General features: G+C 36.7%; 2 protein-coding genes across 3 annotated transcripts in view; both read left to right on the top strand.

The window, feature by feature from the left end:
* LOC145678411 (zwei Ig domain protein zig-8-like) overlaps window positions 1–25,858 on the top strand; it is a 998,947-nt gene that overhangs the window by 838,982 nt on the left and 134,107 nt on the right. The window lies entirely within an intron of this gene.
* On the top strand, window positions 1,770–18,431 carry LOC145678925 (uncharacterized). Its single transcript, XM_081749534.1, has 4 exons — window positions 1,770–1,913; window positions 5,699–5,759; window positions 14,435–14,572; window positions 18,242–18,431. The coding sequence occupies exons 1-4, from the start codon at window positions 1,770–1,772 to the stop codon at window positions 18,331–18,333; spliced, it is 435 nt and encodes a 144-aa protein (XP_081605660.1). The 3' UTR covers window positions 18,334–18,431.

The raw sequence follows: 25,858 nt of genomic DNA, 5'->3' as shown, positions 1-25,858 counted from the left end.
ATTATTTTTGTAATACCCAGAATTCAGTAGCATAGAAGCGACTTAGCTTCGTCTTGGCTTGACATTTGATGTGCAAAATTAGTATAAGAAGGAGAGTGGAAGCATTTTTGATCGTGGTCACTCACCTAGGATTTCAAGTAAGTTGGTTTTCCTGCACTAGAAGATCTACTATTTTACATTTCAATTAGTTTTGTTTTACTTTCACCTCAGTGCTGCGAGATTCCGTAAGCTCGTTTGTTTTTTATTTACGTAAATGTATGAAGGTATGTTTATAGAAGTAGCAGTTTGTGTAGACTACGTTAATCTTTCTTTTCTTTTCTTTTTTTTTTTTTTTAAGTTTAATGTCCCACGATTATGCACTGGGGCTGAGGGAGACTGATTATGAAATGAATGATTATGTTGGAATAACGAAAGTGGGAGGAAACGAGAGAACTCTGTGGAAAAAAGGGCCATGGTGTTTGTTCATCACAAAGCACTTGGGAACAGTGTAGACCTATTTATTCCGTTAAGCCCCAATAGCTCTTCAACTTTGACAGTAATTACGGGGAAGGTTCTAGAATGCTGGTGCGCATATATAAGTAAAGAGAGTTGGTACCCAGGATGGTTACTTTCTTCATCAAAGCTCAATATTCAATTCACATAGTAATGCCAAGTGAGCGATAGCGAGTCAAGATTACTTAGTAGTCAGGGTGATTATTTTATTACGATTGAGTGGTTCTATTAAAAAGGAAAAAAAAAACTGGCATAATTACGTATAAATATATTTTGGTTAGGTTTGCTTAATTTTCGTTCACTGGTAAGAGTGCACTTTGAGCAGAACAAGTGATTTTGGGTATCTTTTAGTTTCTCCCCCAATCCTGCAAATATAAGATCTCCAGTGTTACTTACTAAGGGAAATATAACTGAGCGAGTGACAGCAAGCGAACGGGGTTAGACACCCCGCAGGGCTCGGTTTAGTATTGGTTCCTATGAATGTTCTGTTTAAAGTGCATTTTTACCGGTTCACTTACATAGTAGGTCTGGACCGACGGAGTTTATGGTACTTAACCTTGGAACAAGGATTGAACAGGGAGTAATTCCTCACGTCAGAAGTGACCACACTACCACTGAGCCACCGTGGTCCGAGCTCTCATTTCATAACTTAAATATCATACAATATTGACTGTTGGATTAAGTCATTTGAAATCTTGGAGCATTTTGAAATTACTCAAAGGTATATATAGGTTGCATAAAATATTTTTTCTTTACGTAAGTAATCGAAAAAAATGTCCTATGTTGGTTGAGGAACGTATCTTCACATAGAGTAGTATAACACGGTCATGTCCGTAGCTAGGATGTAAGCCAGGAGAGAGGGCTTGAGAACCCTTTTTGACCATCTTCAGGCCTTCTTGAAACTTTCAGCTTATTGGTATGTATATATGAAAGTAAAATGAGCTCAAATTAGCTTCCACAAAAATTAACTCATTCCCTTGCCTTAGTAGTTTGAAATATTAGAAATTAGTAATATAATTTTGAATAGTTAGTGATATGCGATGGTTCTAGCTTATGACGAACTGGTTCCTTGAAATCTCTGGTTAGTTCATATTTGGTCTAGAAAACATAATTTTCAAAATTAAAACATGTTTTCATTGTTTTGGATACATAAATTTGGAATTTAGGTATACATTCCTCCCCTCCCATCTGCGTTAACTTGATATGGAGAGTTGGCGTGTTTGCTATTTGTATTTGTCTTGGCACTTGATTTGGTTACTAAACCATAGTTGAAAGCCATGGGTATGCACGCAAGCCGCCACGAGAGTCTGCAACGGACGTTAAAGCAAATGCCTGACATGGGTTCGAATGCCAGGCAGTTTAATTTCACCTTTCACAGTGAGACTATTGTAGGATTGGACTGGGTTCATATTCTGTGCTTGGTAAAAACGTAAAACAACTGAATTTTAACTTGGACAGATACTATAGATGTTATGAGACAGAGCATGTTATATATTGATAAGTAATAGTAAAGATATAATGTGGTTACTAACAGCAACGTGAAGACCACATAGTAGTTGGTAACTGTATTTTCATTGTTTTACGAGTGGTGGTTCACGGTATGATAACCAGATTTGATCAATCAAGTACTTGTATTACATTTTATTACGTTACAAGCAGTGGCGGATCTAGCCCGGGGCCGGGGGCGCTAGGCCCCCCAGTTTTTTGAGTGACAGATATAATTTAAGGTATTATTAATATTTCTTTCAAAGTTTATAGTAAACTCATGATATACCTACCATAGTCTGGGTTCTGCCCCCCCCCCCCCAGTTTTTACCTTCTAGATCAGACTCTGGTTACAAGCGGGACGTAAAACTGAAAGATGTTTTACTTTGTTTCCATGCGTTTTCTTTATAGCTGTACCCAACCTGGGCTAATGCGCCTGCCTGCATTCCCTAATGTCACGAAGATAATTGGGTCTACTTCTTTAGTTGGTATAGTTTAAGGGCACCGTCATAAAAATCGTTCCGTGATATTGGTGTGTACCAGTGGCGTATTTACGATTTTGTTCGGGAGGGGCTTTGTTAACTTTCGGGGGGGGGGCTTTGCCTGGAAATGTGAAAATTCTGCAAGATATTTCATTTACTTTACTAAGTAAGATTTTGGGGAGGGCTTAAGCCCGGAAGCCACCCCCCTAAATACGCCACTGGTGTGCACAGTTCACGATTTCAGATAAACTGCGTTAAATAGCATACTATATACCCTGTTGGCATTTAGAATAAGATTCCTTCTCAATTCTTTACACTAATTTGATTTCTACTATAAATTAAATATATTGTTACTTTGTATTTTAGTAGTCTTCCCCACTGGTCTAGTGATTTCCGTGTGGCCTTGCTAAACGTGGCCCCTCGTCCGATTCTCGGTGGGAGAGTGGAAACAAATTACTTCCATAAACGCGTTCACTTCTATTAATTGTCAGTCTCTTTTGGCCTAAGGTCGTAGCTGTGCGACATGAAAAAAGAAAAGTAATTTTTAATTCCCTAGTTTTGGTTTTGTGTAGGTCTACTTGCTGGAGTTGAGACCTTCAACGGAACAGTAAGTTATAGAATTTATAACTAGTTTAATCAGTCGGAAATTATTCCGGTTCCTTGAGATTCATTCGGTTATTAGTTTTTCTTCATAGTATTGTTTCACTATTTCTAGAAGGAATTAGGTATTAACAAAGCAACTAATACGCAAAAACTCGCTATGCTAGGCTTTGATTCACTTGAATTATTTCTCCTATTCCGTTTGTGTTTTGATCCCCAGTTGCGCACATTCTAGTGTTTTGTTTTGAGGCCAGGCCCGTAAGTAGAGGGGGAGGCTAGTGGGCAACTGCCCCCTAAACTTTTCATGGCCCCTCCAGACCTCAATACAGAAAACACAATTTAGATATTTGTAAGAGAAGTTTTGATGACTTGCCCCCCTAATATATTCATGGTCCCTCTAAACATATGTGGCTGGTTTCGGGCCTGCTTGAGACTACGTTTACCCTGTTGTATCCAGGTGGGAAGTGCAGTAACTCGAAGGGTTCAAATGAAGCTTCTTACGAGAGGGTGACTTTTCTAGATATACAATCAAAGCTATTTATATCTCAGTGATGCAATACGAGGGTTGCACTGAAAGTTTCGGGAAAATGATAGAACGCAAGAACATGAAAGTGCATTTTTTTATTGCTTTTGAAAGTACTCCCCATGAATAGCAGTGCATTTTCATGCGATAGAACCAAATCTTGAAACAGGTATGCCACTCCGAGGTTGGTATCTGTGAAACCTGCAGTTTGTATGTCTCGATGGCTTCTTCTGGAGGTGCAAAAGCGCTTCCCACGCAACATGTTCTTTATTGTTGGGAACAAAAAGAAATCACTGGGAACTAAATCAGGGAAATAAGCCGGATGTCATGACTTCGCTTTCCTGGTCCAGAAAATCATTTGTGGCAGCTGCTGTGTGCGAGCTCGTATAGTCGTGTGCAGAATGATACGACGGTTGAACTGTTTGCTCACATTCAGTACTTCTGATAGACATATGGTTGTGTACCATTCTGCATTGACTGTTCTGCAATTCTCCAATGGTACAGTTGCAATATGACCTGATTTACCAAAAACTTATGCAATCGTTTGTTTGGAGGCACAGTGTGCATGAACAACTTTGATTGGTTTAGGTTCTCGCGGAACACCCACACAGCAGATTGTCGTTTAGTTTCCGGTTCGTACGTATATATCCAAGTTTCATTACCTGCTCCAATGTTAAACACCGAATTAGATGATCCAGACTTGAACAGTTTCGTTATAACTTTGCACCACTTTACACGGGCGTCTTTTGTGCGCGACTTAAATTGTGTGGGATCCAACGAGTGCAAAGTTTTTTTACACGTAAATAATAGTGCAATATTATTTGTATTTGGCTCATTACAATGCCTAAGATTTCCTGAATTTCGCGATAAGTCACATGCCAATCAGTGTTCATAATTTCACGAACAGCAGCAACGTTTTTGGGCACAATGACTGTCGATGGACTACCTGCACAATCTCCATCAGTCAGGCTGAGCTGACCACACGTGAATTCCTGAAACCACCTGTAAATTGTCTGAGATGGGGCTTCATCAGGAAAAGTAAGTTATCTGATGAACACATTGTTGTTGTGTTAACCCTTGCCGAATATCGTAATAAATCATAATACGAAAATGCTCTCTCATCAGGTCAATTTTTGTTCACGATCACCTCACTTCAAACTAGTGCCCTGCAACGACAAAGATTGAGAGTTATAGAGTTATATACGGTTTATCTTTAGAGTGAACACTATTAAATTATTTGGAGAGGGGAAATCTTCCTCATCCTCCCGTTCATTCGAATCTTCTGGAAGCTCATGTGGTGCGTATTCCACGTTAAAGATCTAGAACCAAGTCTCAGATAGCCTCGGACCTGAATTGGATGCTAAACTTCGAACCAACCACGCTTGTGTAATGACTTGTGGTTTATTAATTGCGAAAGATTGGTAATGTAATGTAATTATAATGTACAATATATGTATTTTCTCTGTTAAATCATGGGTCGCGCTGGCTCAGTGGTAGAGCGCTCACCTCTGGTGCTTGGGGTCCCGGGTTCGATCCCAGCCCCCGCCAAGTGAACTTTGTGGTGGACAAACACCGTGTGCGTGGGTTTTCTCGGGGTTGTCCCGTTTCCTCACACTCTCTTCATTCCACCATTTCATACATTACTCATCATCACCGTCTCCTTTAGCCTAACCGGCATAAACGTGGGACGTAAAACTCAAAGATTTCATTTTCATTTTTGGATTTGGGAAGGAAGAAAACGGCCTGGGACCTATATGTTAGGTACCACTCCGGCATTTGCCTGCTGTGAATGAGGAAAAGCCAAGGAAACCTCATTCAGGATGGCTGGACTTAAAATCTTTTGATACTTTTTCGACCGAGTTCCCCCACCGGGATCGAACCCGGGACCGTTCGCACCGAAGGCGAGAGCGTTAGCGACTACGCTACGCGGGGCCACTAGTGTAGTTTAGAAAACTCATTTTTACTAGGATATTTGCAAGATTTTTTTTTCTTTTAGTTTAACGCCCCATGATTGTACATCAATGTAAGAGAGAAGGTGACGATGAGATACATGATAATGGTGGAATCAAGAAAATGTAAGGAAACTGGAAAGTCTTAAGAATAACCACACATACAGTGTTCACCAAAAGCCTATTTGTCGGGAGCAGGAATCGAACCAGGGACCTACCGCGTCAGAGGTAAGCGCTCTCAGAGCTTTCTTTTGTTTAAAGAACTTGTTTACAATGAAATATATATATATTACGAAGATATTGACATATTTTACAGCCTCACTGAAATTTAAAAAAAAAAAAGTAGTCAGGGAGAGCTTACTTGTCAGGTTTTTATTTTTTAATTTAATTTATTTATTTTTGCTTTATGTTCCCTAGTTAATTAATGTTTGGGTTACTGAAAATTAAAAAAAACTTTTTAGTATTATTGTTATGTCATCACTTTGGAACCAAAACGTTAGATTTTTTTTCTTGTGTTTTCATATAGGAAGTTGGTAAGTTTGTGCCTTAGCATTGGTTTGGTTTCTAGAACGTAATTGAAGGTCATGTTGAGTTGAGTCTTGGTGGGTTTGAGTTCGTGAAGTGTCAGGCACTGCTTGTGCCCCTGTCTTCTGTTTGTGATGTTTCCTGGCTTTGGGCTGTGACGTATTTATGTTGAGGAGTACCAACGCAGGCCGCGTGATATACAGGTAGCTACAACACAGCTTCAACAGTTACGAGTGCCAGGTCTTTGAATTTTAGCTTTCGTTACGGCGTGACTAATGCAGTATAGTACTAGGTTGAAATTCTATGGGTGGTAAAAACGGTATGGTAAGAAATACAACGTAATTGTTATTAGTTTAATTAGTGTTTCTTCATAGTATTGTTTCACTATTTCTAGAAGGAATTAAGTATTAACGAAGTAATGAATAAGCAAAAGCACACATTGATTGACGTTTACTATTTCTCATACTCCATTGAGAATGTTTTGATCCTCAGTTGCGCAAACATCCAGTGTGCGTTTATTTTCTTTCTTTTTTGGGGGGTTTACACTGCCTCACAGATGAGCTCACTCGTGGCTAAGTGGTTAGTGAACACGCCTTTGGCGTGGGACACCCGGGTTCGATTCCCGGCCGGGGGCCGCGGTGGCTCAGTGGTAGAGCGTTCACCTCTGGTGCTTGGGGTCCCGGATTCGATCCTAGCCCCGCCAAGTGAACCTTGTGGTGGACAAACACCGTGTGCGTGGGTTTTCTCGGGGTTCTCCCATTTCCTCCCACTTACTTCATTCCACAATTTAATTCATTGCTCATCATCAGCGTCTCCCTTAGCCTAACCGGCATAACTGTGGGACGTAAAACTCAAAGGTTTCATTTCATTTTTTCTTAATCTCTTGCACCGACCGACCGATCTCGATCAAATTTCCAACGTAGATGCGGTTCTGGCCTGGGAGTGTTTTTAGCTATTTACTTTGACAGTAGAACTTCGGGGAGGGGGAGGAGGGGGACAGAAAAAATAAATGACTTAATTTACTTTGAAGTGTAAAAGTGCGAGCGTTTTCTTCTCTCTCTCTCTCTCTCTCTCTCTCTCTCTCTGTCTCTCTCTCTCTCTCTCTTCACTCCTCCAGTCTCCTCTCACTTTTAGGGCCGCGGTGGCTCAGTGGTAGAGCGTTCACCTCTGGTGCTTGGGGTCCCGGATTCGATCCTAGCCCCGCCAAGTGAACCTTGTGGTGGACAAACACCGTGTGCGTGGGTTTTCTCGGGGTTCTCCCATTTCCTCCCACTTACTTCATTCCACCATTTCATTCATTTCTCATAATCACCGTCTCCTTTAGCCTAACCGGCATAACCGTGGGACGTAAAACTCAAAGATTTCATTTCATTTTTTCCTCTCACTTTGATTTCATGATTTCGCACTCTGATGAAAAGTATTAAATACCGCCAGGAAAAAGTACTAATATATAACCTCTCTTTTAGGCGCCCCTCCAACCACGCGCCCGGGACACGTGCTTTGCTTGCTCGCCCATAGCTGCGGCTCTGTGAGCTACATAAGTAACATACAATGCTTACGTAATACTTTGGGTAATAAGTACTATTAAGAAAGGAAGAATTGCATTTTTTTAACTTTGGGAAAGAAGCTACTATGGGATTAAAGATAAGGTAGGAAAGGCAACACATTCCAGTCTATGCTTTCACCCAGCAGACATATTGTTTGGAACCAAAAAAAATGTGACTTTTGGAATCTTGTACTTAGGTTCACAGCGGAAGCGACGAAATAACTTGAATCATCCATTGTAGCTCTCCCCGCAACCAGTTTCTAAAATGTTGGCAATAAGTTTGCGAAACGAGAGGTGACGACTCCAATTTTGGGTGAAAAGTCGCTATAAGAAATAATCGAGAAATTCATTGTCTATAAGCATTGTAAAAGTTGTAGATGTAAACTAAACAATATGTTCTACTCACTGGCGCAAATCCCGGGGGGGGGGGATGACGGATACATGTCCCCTCCAATCTTGGAACTGAGGGGACTTCTCCCAAATAATCCGATTTGAAATGTGTTTTTTGGGAGAAATTTGATGATTTTTGTCCGATTGCTACAAAGGAACGTGAGATAAAATAGATGTCCCCCAGAATAAGCCTCAAATCTGCAGCCTCCTAACGCTAAAGACAACTCTGATCCTCCACAACATTGTTTTTCAACTTCATAAGTATTTTGGACATCGCCAAAAAAAGTATGGTAACGGTCTTACCCTCTCCCCCCCCCCCCAATGTTGAAGACAGATTTGCGCCGCTGGTTCTATTCACATCTTTGTAAACAGAGCGCAACCAATCCTTTAATTCAGGGATCATTTCAGGTTGTTTCGGGTACTTTTGTTCATGTTGTGGTCAAAATAGTTCCGAAATAATTAACACTACAGTACTTACGTTAAGCAATTTTTTGTAAAAGAAAACGTGCAGAATAATTAAAAGACCCCAGAGGACAAATATAACAAACACCTTCTTCGCCTTTATTCACGCATCTATAGCTAATCTTGTTGCTATCGGTAATGATGTATTACGTGTGTCTCTCAACGGAAACTCGGCGAACTAAAGGACATCAAGTTTGTAGTTATTCTTCGTTAGAGGGCAAGGGTAACATAACAATGCAGGATTGTGGAGTAGTGAGTACGCTGTACAGGGCCGGCGCTAGCAGTTTTGCCGCCCTGGGCGGTACTTTCAAATGCCGCCCCTTTAATCCACAAACCTTATTTTGACAGAAGACATTCAGATATTAAGAAAAAGTAAGATACCATATTTAAAAACATGTATGAAAAGGAAAAGTAAACAAAAAATTGAACTGCCTCTCTCGAATGCTTTAATATTTAAACGACTCCATACATGACACAATATTCAGTATGCTCGATTTTGCTGTACGTGATATACAGCAGGGCATTCAGTTTTTTTTTAATGTATGCTTTAGTTCGACTAAGAATTTTAATTTTTAAGCTTATTTTATATCAAAAGGTGTTTCCAATAGAGTATGTAGCAAAAAGATAATATAGTGAGTCAAATATTACGGCAAAAGTAAGTAATTAGCTTAAGACTTATAATGTACTAAAACACAATAGAAATACACAATTTAACATAGTTTAATTGAAAAAAACTTTTCTTGTTTTGGTATGAGCAAATTCCTTTATCACATTCGCGTAGTCCAATGTTTCAGCCAATTGATGTTCCATTGATATCATCACTAGAGCACTTAAACGTGTTTGAGATATGGAAGAATGTAGATAGTTTTTAATAAGCTTAGAGTAAGTTTCGAAAAATTTCTTTCTCAACTTGCCACGGTTACTGGTAAGATAAACCAAATCATAACTGCAACACTGACATAGGGAGCAAAGTCATATTTCTTGATTAATTTTAGTCTCTTTTGATGAACTTTTAGGCTTAATTATAGCGGTTAATAGTTTCAGTTCGTCTTTCAAATCACGGGTTAATATCTTTCGATTCTTCGCGTATTAAAATGCAGGCACTTTTCAGACAAAAGTTCAGGTGGCATATCGTTCAGATTATTTATATCGTAAAGAAAATCGAAATACTCGCTGTGATGTTTAAATTGCCCAAACCTTTCTCTTAAATCTAACACAATCACGTCTAGAAGTTTGTAATAAAAATCGATCTTGTATCTTGTTTGTGGATCTTCAATAGCTTCATCTTCTGCCTTCTATTGAAACTGTCTCTTCTTTCGATTTCGAGCGTGCACTGTATTGCCTATCCATGGATCATCCATATCTAATGCTGATGCCAACTCCATCGCATCAATTAAGCAAGGTTGAAACTTTGCATCATTTCTGCTCCTCTGAAAGTTCTCAGATTTGTTTTAAAGAAACCCTACTGGATCAAACACACTTTTGTTTACTATGTTTATGTGGAGTGAAAAGTCATACCACATAACGAGTGAGTAAAGAAAGTAAAGCCACGCAGGTGGTTTGCTATACACAGAACATCATGGGCGATCATTCTATTATATTGTCGTTACTTATTTGAAGTAAGGTATCATAAGCCTCTATTTGATATCTAAGTGAAGTCAGAGCATCAACTCGACTCTCCCATCTTGTGGTGCTGAATGGTTTTAAAGTGAGGCTGCTAATAGGTTCCTTTAGTATGGCCCAACGTTGAACTGACGCAGAAAAGAAGTCAGAAACTTTTTTTTAACTATACAAAAAAAAAAAATGAAACGGTGGACTTGAGATGTTGTGGCTACATCGTTAACGATAAAGTTTAGTAAAGAAACATGTAAATCTTGAGAATTTATTTTTTCTTTTCATATTGGAACTATTGTCATATCTTTGGCCCTTCATATCTTCGATAGAAGTTCATTTCTTTTAGCCGTTTAATTATTACTTCTGTCAGTTCTAGCTAGACCAGTGATGTCTTTTACTGGTACGAAACCAAGAAAGTGTTCGCAAATTTTTGTAAGCCATTCTCCATTATTGTATGTGATTTGTACAAAACGAACGATCCTTTGTACCAGAAATATCTGGTGTACAGTCTAGCACTATAGTATAATATGTTGCAGCTCTCAACAAAAACAGTATTTTACTTTCAATTTACTCACTAAGAATAGGAATTTAAAAAATTTTGGACATCTTTTCCTCAGTAATGGTCGCATTTATTTTGCCCTCCCATGGTTCTTTTAATGTGTTCGGCCATGATTTGTATTGCTTAAATATAAAAACAATTATATATATATTTATATATATTGTTGATAAGACATGATAATGAACAATTTGTAAATTGGTTAAAAACTCGCTGCTAAAACCTAAATGTCTCTAGGTGCTGTAGGCTAGAACCGCCTGTCTCAAGTGGGAGTGTACCTTTTGCGTACTTGGAGTGGAGCGTTAGAATATTGCTGAATAGAAAAAAAATATAAAAGACACTTGACAATCTTATCCGCTCTAGCTGAAAATCTTATCTACGCTGCTGCAAGGGAAATCTTGAACGAGATACCTGTGGCTAGTAGTTTGATAATTGAAAATGAGGGGGAATGCTTTGAATTTCCTGAATCTGAGTGAAGTAAGTTTAAATTACATTCTCAGGGAACACAATTTTATTTTTCCATGTGGGCCTATTACGAAGCATTATATTTTAATAATATTCTTTTCTTTTTCAAATTTTGCCGCCCACTAGACGTGCCGCCCTGGGCGGTGGCACGGCTCGATCCCCCCTCGCGCCGGCCCTGACGCTGTATTTTCAAACTCTTCATCACTTGCGCTGATTAAAACAAACAAACAGAAAAAACTGTTTTGAACTAATAATGCTTCTCTACAGATGAACATTTTGTTTGCAGCAAAAAGTCGCTAAATGTGTAAGTAGGTAAATCGTCATTTAAAAATCACCCAAAAAAGTCTCCAATCGGAATTTTTTTTGTCGCTATCGTAGGGCGACCATACGTCCCGTTTTGACCGAGACAGTCCCGTTTTAGGGGCGTGTCGCGGCCGTTCCGTCAGTAGATGGAAAAAAGTAGTATTCGTCCCGTTTTATGTAAATGAAAGAAGTAAATAACAAACCCAATACCTTTACTCCTTTTAAAAGTATAAATAATAACAAAGCGGCAAAAATTGAACTGAAATTCCCTATATTAAACATACTCTATAGTTCGCAGTACTGCTCGAAAGGCAGCAGAGGTTTTAGCAGTTGGTTGTGTGTCGAACAAATTTCAACGTGTCTTTCCTTTTTGATAAGTACCCGCTCTGTAACAAAGAGAGAGAGGAGGAAATCTGATATCAAGGCACTGATAAGAACAAAGGTAGATCTAAAAGTCTAGGGTTGCAAGAACCTGTCCCGTTTTTAACTGAAAATTTTATGGTCAACCTACGCTATCGTTGAGGTCGAATTCCCCTTATTTAGCGACTTTACCCAAAATTTGCAACATTGACCCCCACCGAACAACACCCCGTTATCTTTAGCCTAGCCAGTATAATAGTGGGACGTAAAACTTAAAGATTTCATTTCGAACAACACTCCCAGAAAGATTTCATTTCGAACAACACTCCCAGAAACCTATTGTTATACCATTCCCAAAACACCCTTTTGTACAGTTCTCCCTATTCGAAAAAAATTGTAAATAGCAGTGTTCATAGATAAATATGGAACTCAATTTTCCTGAATTTTCCAGGTTTTCCAGGTATTAATTTTGCAATTTCCAGGTCTAGTGGAAGAAACTAATAGTACGAGAACACATAAATTTTAAGAATACTATATTTATATATTTGAGAATGGCCACCCTTCTCCCCAATGAACGATTGCAATTAAATATTGAGTCACAAGAAAATAAATAATTAAAATAAAATTTAAGTTGAAAAATATTAAGTTGAGAAGCCTACTAAGGGAATTATATAATACTTTTGTTCCATACTTGAATACATTCAAAATATACAAAAAATATTGGCTTGGGGAAGAAAAAAGGGCCCGCGAGATTTTAACTGATTCTTGTAGTACTCGACGACAGAAATAGATTACTGAAAGAATTTTCAAAATCGGCACAGGCAAACATGAAGAAAATCGCATTTTCAGGTACCGGTTCAAAATGAGAAGAAAAAAGGACCGCGAGATTTTAACTGATTCTTGTAGTACTCGACGAGAGAAATCGATTAGTGAAGGAATGTTCAAAATCGGCGCAGGCAAGCATGAAGAAAATCGCATTTTCAGGTACCGGTTCAAAATGGGAAGAAAAAAGGGCCCGCGAGATTTTAACTGATTCTTGAAGTACTCGACAACAGAAATAGATTACTGAAAGAATTTTCAAAATCGGCACAGGCAAACATGAAGAAAATCGCATTTTCAGGTACCGGTTCAAAATGAGAAGAAAAAAGGACCGCGAGATTTTAACTGATTCTTGTAGTACTCGACGAGAGAAATCGATTAGTGAAGGAATGTTCAAAATCGGCGCAGGCAAGCATGAAGAAAATCGCATTTTCAGGTACCGGTTCAAAATGGGAAGAAAAAAGGGCCCGCGAGATTTTAACTGATTCTTGTAGTACTCGACGAGAGAAATCGATTAGTGAAGGGATGTTCAAAATCGGCGCAGGCAAGCATGAAGAAAATCGCATTTTCATGTACCGGTTCAAAATGGGGAAGAAAAAAGGGCCCGCGAGATTTTAACTGATTCTTGTAGTACTCGACGGGAGAAATCGATTAGTGAAGGAATTTTCAAAATCGGCGCAGGCAAACATGGAGTAAATGGCATTTTCATGTACCGGTTCAAAATGGGGAAGGAACAAGGTCCCGCGAGTTTGAACCGCTACGATGTATGTTCACGAATGTGCCCGTCTTCTCAAATTTAGTTAATTACTGTGACACTGAAACATGTGACAGTCATATTGTGGATGACTCTGCAATCGGCAACCACTGCACATATACTCCTCCTGCCCCACAGTTTGATTATTTCGATCCATTCCTCACGTGCTAACGGCATGGTTCAACATCTGCAAGAAAGAGGTAAATGTAACGTTCAATTGGCAATAGCTTTTCACCAAATTAAGCATGGAATCTGATTGCATGAAATCTGATTGCATATTTGACATACTGAGAAAATTCTAGCCCGTGGCCATATGTATCACATATCCCACCAGTTCATAAAAATTTTGAACACAAAATTACGGTCGTCCGTGTGACGTACTCCCAAAAGGCCTAATGTGTATCACCCACCTCACATTCAATGAAACCACATCCGTGTAGAATTTAGAAAGGAACTTCTTATGATGTATACAGGATGTCTCAAACGTTCCCTGACATAGGTTCCCTGACGACAAAATGTAAGAGGAAAAACATCTCGAAATATGACGTTTTCAATCTAAAGTGAACACTTTTTTAAAAAATCGGACAAGATGAATGTGCTGTATACTCTTTATGCACCCAATTTTAAATGAAAATGCAACGTTGTCATTTACCTGGACCCACGACATAAGTGAATGAAGTTACTGTTTGAAACGGGGGCTGGCCATCGACATGTTAGCGTAAAAGACAGTAACTTCACTCACTTCTGTTGTGGATCCAGGTAAATGGCAACGTTGCATTTTCATTTCACATTGGGCGCATAGAGAGCGTACAGCGCAAACGGGCCATCCGATTTTAAAAATTCCTTCACTTTAGATTGAAAACATCATAATTGGATATGCTTTTCCCTCCTACATTCTGTTGTAACTCTGATAATAACAGTTACCCTATGTCAGGGGACTTTTGAGACACCCTGTATACCTTATTTAATGTATGTTTGATGTCACTATAACTGTAGTATAATTTAGTTTGTTTAAATTTACAATTTAATACAAGTAGATTCGGATTTACATGCGTAGGATTTTGTATGCATGTAACTAATGAATTCTTTTATATTTATGCTTAACTTAGTGACTTGGCTTTGGACTGCAACTGATTATTGTAACCCATTATTGCTTGAGAAGAAACAAGATATCCGAATCTTCATTTGGAGAAATCAAAGTCTATTGGAAAGCTGGGGATTACAATCATTAATTTCTACATTTCAAGGTGCGTAGTAAATTATATATTGTGTTTATTGTTAAATTACTATTATTGGGTTTAGAATCAATGAAGCACTTCATGATATTTTATGGGGATCAAGATGGGTGCCGGATAGATAAGTATTTGAGCGTCAGGCTCTTATTTCTTTTCAATTTAATATTTAATCAATGATTATTTTTCTCCCTCATTATTCCACCAAATCGTATTCCAAGATCATATATCCATTTTTGTTCGATATATCCATATTTTTTAACATTATCTCTTTCATATTTCTATATTTTCGATTTTTGATATTGTTTATATTTCGATATTGCTGTATTTTTCGATATTTCTTTGGTGGACTTTGTGGTGGACAAACACCTTGCTCGTGGGTTTTCTCGGGGTTCTCCCGTTTATTCCCACTTTCTTCATTCCACCATTTCATTCATTTCTCATTATCACCGTCTCCTTATCCTAACCGGCATAACCGTGGGACGTTAAACTTAGATTTCATTTTTTATTAATCTCAGCATTTTATAGTGTATTCTTAAGCTTAAGGTGATGTATAATTAAATTTTGAATTCAGTTAACTTATTTTGTTTCTCAGATTGTTTTTAAAATGTATGTACAAACGTTGATGTTCATTCTCGAGAGTTTAAAGTGACGTACAGTTATTAAACATAGTATTTAATATTGTACTCAACGTGGAAGTGATATACAGTTAACTTTTGAATTTAGTTAACATTTTTCTTTCTGAAATTGCTTTAAAAAGTATGTAAAAACGTTTTTATTTTCTTTCTTGAGTGCTAAAAGTGATGCAAAGTTATTAAGCTTACTACGTTATATTGTATTCTCAACCCTAAACTGATACACAGTGCGTTTTTGAATAAATTGTCAAGTTATTTGAGTGATGAACACTGGTAGAAAATCCTGACTACTACTGGAACATTGTGATTTTAAGGTGACGACTACTGGTGCAAGGATTTTAAAATATTGTTTTTCCTTCAAGGGCTACTCCTTTTTGAATTCTGACTACATGGTCACTATAGGAAGGATCAGTGAGTCTTTCCAACTATGGTACAGCTCCGACAGATTCACGATGCTCAGAGAAGAGACAAAATAGTATGTTTTCAAACTTAAAGTGAGAACCACTGGCGTTTTTACCTTGCTATGCAAAAGTGAGTAAGTACTCCAATGGGGTTCCAATGCGGTACCTAATTTCTGCATTTTAGATATATGGAAATACATGTCTCTAAAATGTAAAGAACTGATTTTTTTGGGGGGGAATAAACTATAGGTATGTGGGGCTTGCATACTTGACGCTACAATTCGGAAATTGAATTAAAATATGACTAACGGCTATCAAGATGTTGTCAAATAAAGAGAGGACCAATACAGGTATGGGATTTTCGTGTTAGATGCTAAAATTTCCGAAATCGGTCATGGAAAGTTAATAAACACCAGTAGCAATTTCATCTTAAAGTAATTAGATATCTTCATGGGGTGTTAGAACATCATGGAGTCTACCAAAATTAAATTTTAAAAGCTTTTGAAAATATAATCTGACATTTGTAAACAGTATTTGAAATATGTATTTACCCAAAATTTCCAGCTAGTACATCTAACATCTGGAGAAACACTGTGAAATAAAAGCTTGAAATTTCGGAAACAATTATTGGTCGCAACAAAATTAAATAAGATGGTACTTCTATGGGTTAAATCAGTACCTCAGTACAATTTCGATCGAAAGATTAGTTCAGTCCTAGGTTTTCTTCAGGCAATTCCAAGGGTTCATCGAGCTGTGCAAAAGAATGAAAATTCGCTGTCAATATCTAAGATAGTAACTAAGATATAAGGAATTATATATTTTATGACGTAAAAATAGATATCTTTATGGATTTGTACTTTTGGGTCTTTCCTATAAGAAAAAAATTCAGAAAACTACTGTATATACCTTAATAGACAATTCAGTGGGCGGGGACACAGTAGCTTAGTGGTAGGGTATTTAACTAATCTTTTTTTTTTTTTTTTTTTGCAGAAACTATTGGAGTATTCACTTAACCCATAGAAATACGATCATACTTAACTCCCTATTTAATTTTAAAATTAAATAAAAGGAAATATTTCAGTGTAGCGACCCACGATTATGCATTTTAGTCTCAGGGAGATTATGATTAAAGCAAGTGAATGTTGTTGACAGAATTGATGGAATGCAAAGGTGGGAGGAAAGAGAGTACCCCGAGAAAACCCACGAATACGATGTCCACTACAAACTGACTTGGCCGTGGATCGAACCAAGAACCCAATACACCAGAGGTAAGCACTCTACCACTAAGCCACTGTGCCCCGCCCATTTAATTGTCTATTAAGGTATATACGGTTGTTTTCTGAAATTTCTTCTTCTTACAGCAAATACTCAAAAGTACAAATCCATGTGGGTCTCTATTTTTACGACGTCATAAAATACATAATTCCTTATATCTCGCTTGCTATATTAGATATTGACAAAAAATGTTCACTTTATTTCAGAGCCCGATGAACGCTTGGAATTGTCCAAAGAAAATTTAGAGCTGAATTAATCTTTCGATCGAAATTGTACTGACGAGTCTGAGGTACTCACTTAACCCATATAAGTACCATCTTATTTAACTTTTGTTAGGATTAATAATTGTTTTCTGAAATTTCAAGATGGTGTATGGTGTCTCTCTAGCTGCTAGATGTACTAGCTGGAAGTTTTAGGTAAATACATATTTCTAATACGGTACTCTTTACAAATGTCAAAATATATTTTCCAAAACTTTTAAAATTTAATCTTGGTAGACCCCATGATGTTCTTAAACTCCATGGAAATACCTAATTATTTTAAGATGAAATTGATACTGATGCTTATTAACTTTCCATGACCGGTTTCGGAAATTTTACCACCTAACACGAAAACCCTATAACTGTATGGATCCTCTCTTTATTTGACAATATCTTGATAGTCATATTTTAATTAATTTTCTAAATTGTACTGTCTAATATGCAAGCTCCACGTACCTATGGTGTCGCTTTTTATTTCATCATATTTCGGTAACTGTTAGGCGTACCGACTTGCGGTTTCGGTAAACACACACCTCTAACGTTATTTAAAACGTTATTAAGACATATTTTAGAATATTTAGAAATGAGTTCTGCGAATATCATGACACCCGAAAACCCCCATCAGGGCGTGTGTGTAGTGTATTTAATTGAAACTACTTTTGAGGTTGTTGTAAGCCCTCGTAATTACGTTTCCAAAACTGCACCACCTAGTACGCAAACCCCACACTTCTATGGTGTCGCTCTTTATTTTCCCATATCTCAATATCCCTAAGGCTTACCGAGTTGAGGTTTTCGGTAAACAAATGTCAGTTCCCTACATTTTAGAGACATACATTTCCACATATCTAAAAAATACAGACATTAGATACCCCATGGTACCTCGAACACCATTGGGGTACCCACTTACTTTTGAATAGTAATACATTTTGAGTTGTTGTTCAGCATCAATAAACACTTCATAATTTTTCTACGTGCAACCCAAAAGTCCATACCTGACGGAACAGATTTTGTCCATTTAATCTCAAAAATGTTAAGATACTTTGTATTGTTAAGTACAACCAAGTTAAGCACACTGAATTTAATATTTTAAATATTTTCTGATTTTTGTTTCAGGTATTTCGTGCATCAAAACAAAACCAGGATTCTGCTTGGAAGACGGTGAAAAGAAGCAGTGTAGGTTGTGGCTAAAAGTACGTTCTTTCTGAAGACAGACCCAATTGTATTTACATTCTTTTGTACGAATATATAACCCTAATAAAAATACTGTACTACAAATTATTATTTCTTTCTTCCATAAATTAGAATAAAATATTATCTCTGTTTAAAGAAAATGTTAGTGTTAAGTCATTTCAACTCTTTTTCTCTGTAATAAGAATATTATCCCTCGCAATATTTTTTATCTTTGTGCTATTACGATTGGATGAAGTAAAATTCTATACGAAGCACTATTATTTCAGACATGCATTAAGAACTAATGTATTGTTCTGTATGTAAGGCAATGTGTATACTGAACATGTCTAGCGAAGTTGTTTTAATATAGAATCTATAACTCAGCTTTTCAGTAGTCAACTTTATTGGGAATCCGAAGAAAGAAGTATATATATATATATTAAAAAAAACGTTGGACTTACCAACGTATGTGTTCGAATTCTGGACTAATCCAAATTATCCAGAGAAATCATTATATATTTCTTTGTTGATATTTCAGATGTGTCCTTTATCCAAGTCATATGAAACGGAGACTTCATACATCGCTATACTTTGTATGAACTATGTTCCGTATTTACTTAATCACTTTGTAACTTTCTCTAGGGTTGACAAGGCCGCAGGTGTCAATCGAACAGTTTAGTGTTTCACTCATGTCACCTTGTGACTAAGGTACGTCCTGTCGGTATATATATGGTACTGGGTTCAATTAGCGATAAAATACATTTTTAGCATTAAACAAATGTAAAAATCTACACGAAATGAGATACCATGATCTCTGACTTACGGATAACACCAAGCAACTAATGGTACTGAGTGTGATTGAGTTTACTATCTGGCTAAAATCAGTGTTCCTTTAGCTATACTTCTTTTCGTGCTCTGAATTGCAAAGATTGAAATAACCGTTTTAAATTATTGCATATATATCTTTTGAGTAATTCTGAGAATCATTGCTCTTTCTTTAAGCAATGTATGAGACTGTTAAACTGCTCGTTGCTTAAAATGTTGCACTAAGAAGGATGCATCCCGGAAAGTCCAAATTTGCAGAATGTCTAGAGCAGGGAAGGATAAATATGTTTAGTCGATGGCTGCACAACGCCTCCGCTGTCACCACGTTGTCACAGCGAATACAGCGGACGGTTAAGAATATTCTGCACTTACTATTAGGTATCTGCCTGGGAACTTTGGTGCAGCTACCCAGTCTCCTTCTTGGTGTCGCATTTTTAATGGCGAGTACTGAGTAGGAATCTCTTGTGAGCGAACACGTTTTCGGCTGTCAGCATAATTTTAATTATTGCGATATTAAAAAAAAACAAAAAAAAACATATCTGTTAATTAAAATGTACAGAGAAGTTATTTCTGGAAAATTCTATTCAGGCCTCTTGTGGTAACAACTGCACTTTAGAAGAAGATACTATTAAGGAAAAGAATGAGGTAAAATAATCTTTATATCGTACAAGCAATGGATGATAACAGCTTAATAAATGATTGTACGTAAATCTTGTTTGAGTTTGAATATAGGATTGTATATGGCTGTGCATTTTGCATTATTATTGAAGTGCTGCAACTAACTAACTGCAAACCATATGATAAATTCTTACAGTAATATATCACATATTGATTTACTCTGTATGAAAACGAAAATAGTTTAACATATGGTTAACCTTCTTTGTGCCCATAATTTTAAAATTAACGCTTGTGTCACTTTTCAACACTTGGCTTTGCAGTAGCTTTCCAACGAATTAGCAGGAAGCTCAAACTTACAGGACACCCTGCAGGTAAATACATTTCTTTTGACAGTTTCACTGCTCCAAACTAAGATTTGAAAAGTGTAGTATTGTTAATTTTATTATTATTGGCACAAAGGAGATCAACCATATTTTAAACTATTTTTGTTTCCATACAGAGAAAAACAATATGCGACAACATTACAGTAAGAATGTATCATGCATTTTGCAGTATGTTGTAGCACTTCAATAATGGTGCACTATACGTACAATCTAGATCCTGAATATGTCCAATCCATATATTACAACAAGGCAATACGTATGCGATACAGGTAAAATCCGTATATTTCATATGGACAATCTATAAGCTACATACATCCAATCCATACATTACATATGGCCAACCTGTACGGGACATACGTATAATCTATATGCTGCATGCAGACAGTCTATAAGCTACATATGGGCACTCTGTATGGTGCATACGGATATTCTGTATGCTGTATCGGGACAAGCTGTGTGCGACATAAGGAAAATCTGTATAATACATACGTACATTACGTATACTGTATCTAGTCGTACGTACGGGGCACAAGTACAATATAGATGCTGTCTTGGGGTTGAACGCAAGAAACATACGTATAATCTATATACTGCATACGTCCAATCCGTATATTACAAAAAGGCAATACGTATGCGACATACGTAAAATCCGTATACTTCAGACAAACAACCTATAAGCTACATACACCCAATCCATACATTACATATGGCCAACCTGTACGCGACGTACGTATCATCTATATGCTGCATGCAGACAGTCTGTAAGCTACATATGTGCACTCTGTATGGTGCATACGGATATTCTGTATGCTGTATCTGGACAAGCTGTGTGCGACATAAGGGAAATCTGTATAATACATACGTAGAATACTTACACTGTATCTAGTCGTACGTACGGTGCATAAGTACAATATAGATGCTGTCTCGGGGTTGAACGCAAGAAACATACGTACATAGCGTATAATACATATTACTTGAAATTATGCTCTGTCCTGAGAGTCAGCGTGTGTCATCATTATTAACTAATATGCTGTATATGGTCCTGACGTCACAAAGCTAGATATCACCTCCGTATATACTTGTTACTGCAGATGACGTCACACGAATGACGTCATTGCACTTATGCAGACAGTGCGTATAATACATGCTTTCTCAGCTATACGTTTGCTGCAGGATGTTATTTACGGTTGTACGTTAAGTCCAGAAACTACAGGAATTACGAATGTAACCTACGTTTTTAAGTATGCCACCTACATTTTTTTTTCTCCGTGCATATTTTTTGAAAACAGAAAAAACGGGACATCTTACAAATTAGTAGTAAATATTGCGTTTTGTATTAATTTTATCTTTCGAATTTTACTACAGATTTGCACTAATTACACAACTTAAAATAATGTATTAATATAGTCCATACTTAATCAACAGTGCTAAAAATTATTATAGAAGCTAGAAGCTGTTATACAATATAAACGCAATCAGTGAACATACAATATTTAGGCAAAAATTATATTTTCAATGTTATTGCACATACCACCTCACATGCTCTACATGTCTATAAAGAAAAAAAAATCCAGATTTACGAATTGTTTCCAAATTTCAATGGACTGATTTATTTTTGTTAACCTAAAATGCGAACTAAAAGAAAGCAATTTGCATATTTCTTTTTTCTGAAGCAGAAAAAAAAATGTGTTTTCGGGGCTGGTCTGCAACGTCAAGAATTTGTTGCCACCTCGGGGTATACATTCTTACTTTTGGTGATAAGAGTGCCAGTTAGGAGGATTTAAACATTGCATGTTATATCCGGGGAAGCAGCGATTGGAATAATAATAAAGATTAGAATGAAATTGTTCCTGTAGTATTGTCGGAGTCGAAAGCAAAAGGAATAAGTCGATTTTTTTATCTTTTCAGAACTTTTGATATGTACTTAATAGAAAAAACAGGACAAGAAGGAAAATTTCTGCGCACCGGGACAAATTTTAAGAAACCGGGACGTATGGTAGCCTTACATACTTATTTGCATGCGGAGTGTCAGTACGGAGCCACTACGTAGCAGAGTTGAAACAAAACCTCGTAAATAGGTTGCCAACTCAGGAACACAAAATTACCGGCACACCCTCAAAATTCTCCGTACCAATGAGAAACTGAAGACAATATTGATCGTTATTGTATTTACCAGCAATTGCCACTTGTTTAAAATTATCGAAACAGATGAATAATACTGGATATTAATTTTTACGTAACAATTGTTGATTCATAAAATGAAATTTACTCTATAAACTTACACTTCAAACAAAGGAAATTAGTTTAAAAACCCATTTTCTCCTCTCAATAAATGTATTAAATATAAAATTCTTTTACAATAAAATCTAAGTGTTATCAAATTTCTTATGTTAAATAAATAAAAAAAACTGCCATAGATTAAAACAATATATCGATAATGTATCATACAACGGAAATTTGTGTTTGTAAAGGCACTGTTGAAAAATTTCCATGTTTAATGTTATATTCTGGATTGCAGATTCCAAAATACCGGTCAGAAGGGGGCTAATAAGAAGTTTGTACCGGTCACCGGCCTTAATCAAAATCACAGCAATATTCCCAGCCATGCCGGTGAAATACCGGCCAGTTAGCAACCCTACTCGTAAATCAGAATGCTGAATGCACCAAAATACTTCACCATGCATTCTATAGTTTCTGCAAAATAAGTTTAATGAAGATGTTCAAAAAAACAAGATACTGTGTTATAATTTACCCTTTAACAGTCTACTTTGTCAATTTGTTATATCATCCACTTATCAATTTCCTGTACGAGATGAAAATAACGGTTTCTGCGCAAGTTAGAAAGAAAAAATGCATTTTTCTCATAAGGATTCAGCTCACGTAAGAAATAATGAATAAGTTCAATAATAACAGCCGAGGAGTGATAAACTAACTCAGCAATAATGATTGTAAGTATAAAAACAAATATAACAACAAAAAAAACATTTAATTCCATCATCAGTAGTAGAAAATGGATCGATCTGGCTCAGACCTGGCTCAGTGTTAGCCAACTCACAAGCCCCTGGGAAATTGACCACCGTGCACCGTGAGCCCACGGTCTTTTACGACCTCCATTTTAGGGGTGAATTCGTTCCCTTTTATGACCACTTTTAAGGGGGTGTATTCGTTCTCTTTTACGAGCCCATTTTTAAGGGTGAACTCATTCCCTTTTATGAGCATATTTTCCAACCCCTATGAACACAGCGAAGAGAAGATAACACATAACACTACGTAACACACAGCAGAACAGATAACAGATAAGAATATGAAACATAGAAGTGGTGTATTCGTTATCTTTTATGAGCATATTTTCCAACCCCTAAGAGCACATAAAACTACAACCTCCATTTTAATGGGTGTATTCATTCTCCAACCCTTACGAACACATAGCAGATCAGATAATACATAAGACTACGTAACATAACGAACATACAGAAGAGCAAATTGAACTCGTTCCCTTTTTCAACCCCTATTTTAACATAGCAGATAGCACAGCTAATAAAAGAGCATGGCGTATTTTCCAACCCCTATTTTAACATAGCAGAAATTACGAACACAGAGAAGAGAAGATAACACATAACATAGAAGGGATGTATTCGTTCTCTTTTATGAACATATTTTCCAACCCCTATTTTAACATAGCAGAGCAGATAATAAACACATCCTCCATTTTAGGGGTGTATTCATTCTCTTTTATGAGCATATTTTCCAACCCCTATTTTAACATAGCAGAGAATGGGGGTGTATTCGTTTTGGATTCCACCCTTATTTGAACATAGCAGAGATTATTTTCTTTTACAGGGGTAGCAACACCCCCAACCCTCCTCCTTTCTCATCCAGGGCTTGGGACCGGCAATGGCGGAGTTTAAAAAAATAACATCATCATACTCTCATAAATGAATAAAGCATAATATCATTAGCATCAATAGTAGTGAGTGAGAATTTGTTTAAAAAATCCTGCATCGAATAACCAGATGCACGACATGCTAGATATAGGAAACAGTAATGTCCACAAAAATGAGATAAATCACCTTGAATACGTCTATTATTCCATGTATAATACAGACAGTTTCGTTTTAAAAACCTTATATGATGTTGTATATAGGGAGGTATACCATAGCTATCGAAATACTCTCCCACACACATATTAGATATATAAAGAGCAACCCAATGTTCACCAGGCTTATCACTAGAATCAGTATTTATAATTATGGCAGCTGGAAATCTATGAATAAACAAAGGTAACTCATCAGCAGCATATACACCAATAAAATGATCTTTAGGTAAATTTTGTTGTAATGCTTCATAAAGCTCAATTGTATTTAACATTTTCTTCCTTTAATTAATATATATTTTTCTCTGGAAATCAATTTCTAATTCTGAAGAGAATTCACCATAAATAATTGTTGTTACAGGAGATGGCAGTGCTTCTTTAAAATGAACCTCTAAACGTACACTTCCTTGCCGTTGTGGATTAGTATGAAATGCAGCACTTGCGCTTGAATCAGGAGTTAAATCAAACACCAGTAGAGTGTAACCATTAGGATATTCAGCGAGTGAAATATTATTACCTTGATTAGAATAATAAATACCTGAACCTGTAAATAACGTAGAATATGCTTGTACATATAGCTTATTATCAAAATCTGGTTGTAAGGTTTGAAGGGCATTGGATTTCCATCAACATACAATGTAAAAAATGACATACTAAAATGTTGAAAATTGAATGGATTTGTTTGATAATTACCATTAAAAGCAGTATTAGTAACAAAACCAATAATAATACGTTTAGGCACTAGGCCTGAAAATAGATCTGGAAGTGTACTATCCATAATTCCTTGTGGCAGAGTTTCAGTCTTCACTTGCACTTTTGTTATAGGATATTTTACTCTAAATTTAGGATTTTGTAATACTTTATTTTGTGCTATTTTAACGGCCGGTGACACATCAACCTTTTTCACAAGCAATGTTGCATCTGTAATTACAACTTTTCCATCAGCATCTGCGTCGCCCATTAGACAAAATGTAGGTTTAGCTGGAATTAGTTTAATACGCAATTGTACACCATTCAGTAAAAATTTCTCCTGATTAAATATATCAGCATGAATATAACCCAATAGTTCAAATGACTGACTTAAAGCAGTGAGAAGAAAACGTTGTTTAAATCCTACATTAGCATCGGCCACACTGTCCATATGCCCTCCAGTATCTTTAAACCACATTGATGTTTGAAGATGCGTTGATTTAGCTTCAGTATTATAATTTAGTAGTTTTTCAATATACGATCGATATGGATATGTATGTGAAGAGTAGGAAATAAGTTGATTATTTAAATATAATTGCAATTCACTGAACATTGCATTGAGAAAATCATTTACAGGGCCGATTTTCTTATCGGCAGAAATTAAATTAGAACCATCTGATTTAGTAATTTTACCTTTAACATATAACATTGTGTGCGGTAAGTCAATATAGTCATCCCCATGACCGAGGACTACAAATTCTATTGGTGCATTATCAGCTATTGAAGCCACAGGTTTATATGGAACTATTTTATTACCTATAATACTGGTTTGAGTGGGTAAACCAGCAAATAAATCTAATTCTGATTTCATACACTCACACTGCATTTTTGTCTTTTTTCTTACTATTAATATTCACACATGGTAAAATTTACAATACCATATTACGTCTA

This window comes from Thermobia domestica, chromosome 2 (assembly GCF_964235325.1).
Source record: "Thermobia domestica chromosome 2, izTheDome1.hap1.1, whole genome shotgun sequence".
Taxonomy (NCBI): Eukaryota; Metazoa; Arthropoda; class Insecta; order Zygentoma; family Lepismatidae; genus Thermobia; species Thermobia domestica.
Note: the sequence above shows the minus strand (reverse complement) of the source record. Positions and strands in the feature narration are given on the sequence as shown.

Bases quoted from the DNA above. Each gene is read 5' to 3' on its own strand.
- LOC145678925 (XM_081749534.1), top strand. From the start codon at position 1,770: ATGGGTATGCACGCAAGCCGCCACGAGAGTCTGCAACGGACGTTAAAG. The intron at 5,760-14,434 runs GTAAGCGCTCTC...TGCTTAACTTAG, and splicing joins AGGGACCTACCGCGTCAGAG to TGACTTGGCTTTGGACTGCA. The intron at 14,573-18,241 runs GTGCGTAGTAAA...TTTTTGTTTCAG, and splicing joins ATTAATTTCTACATTTCAAG to GTATTTCGTGCATCAAAACA.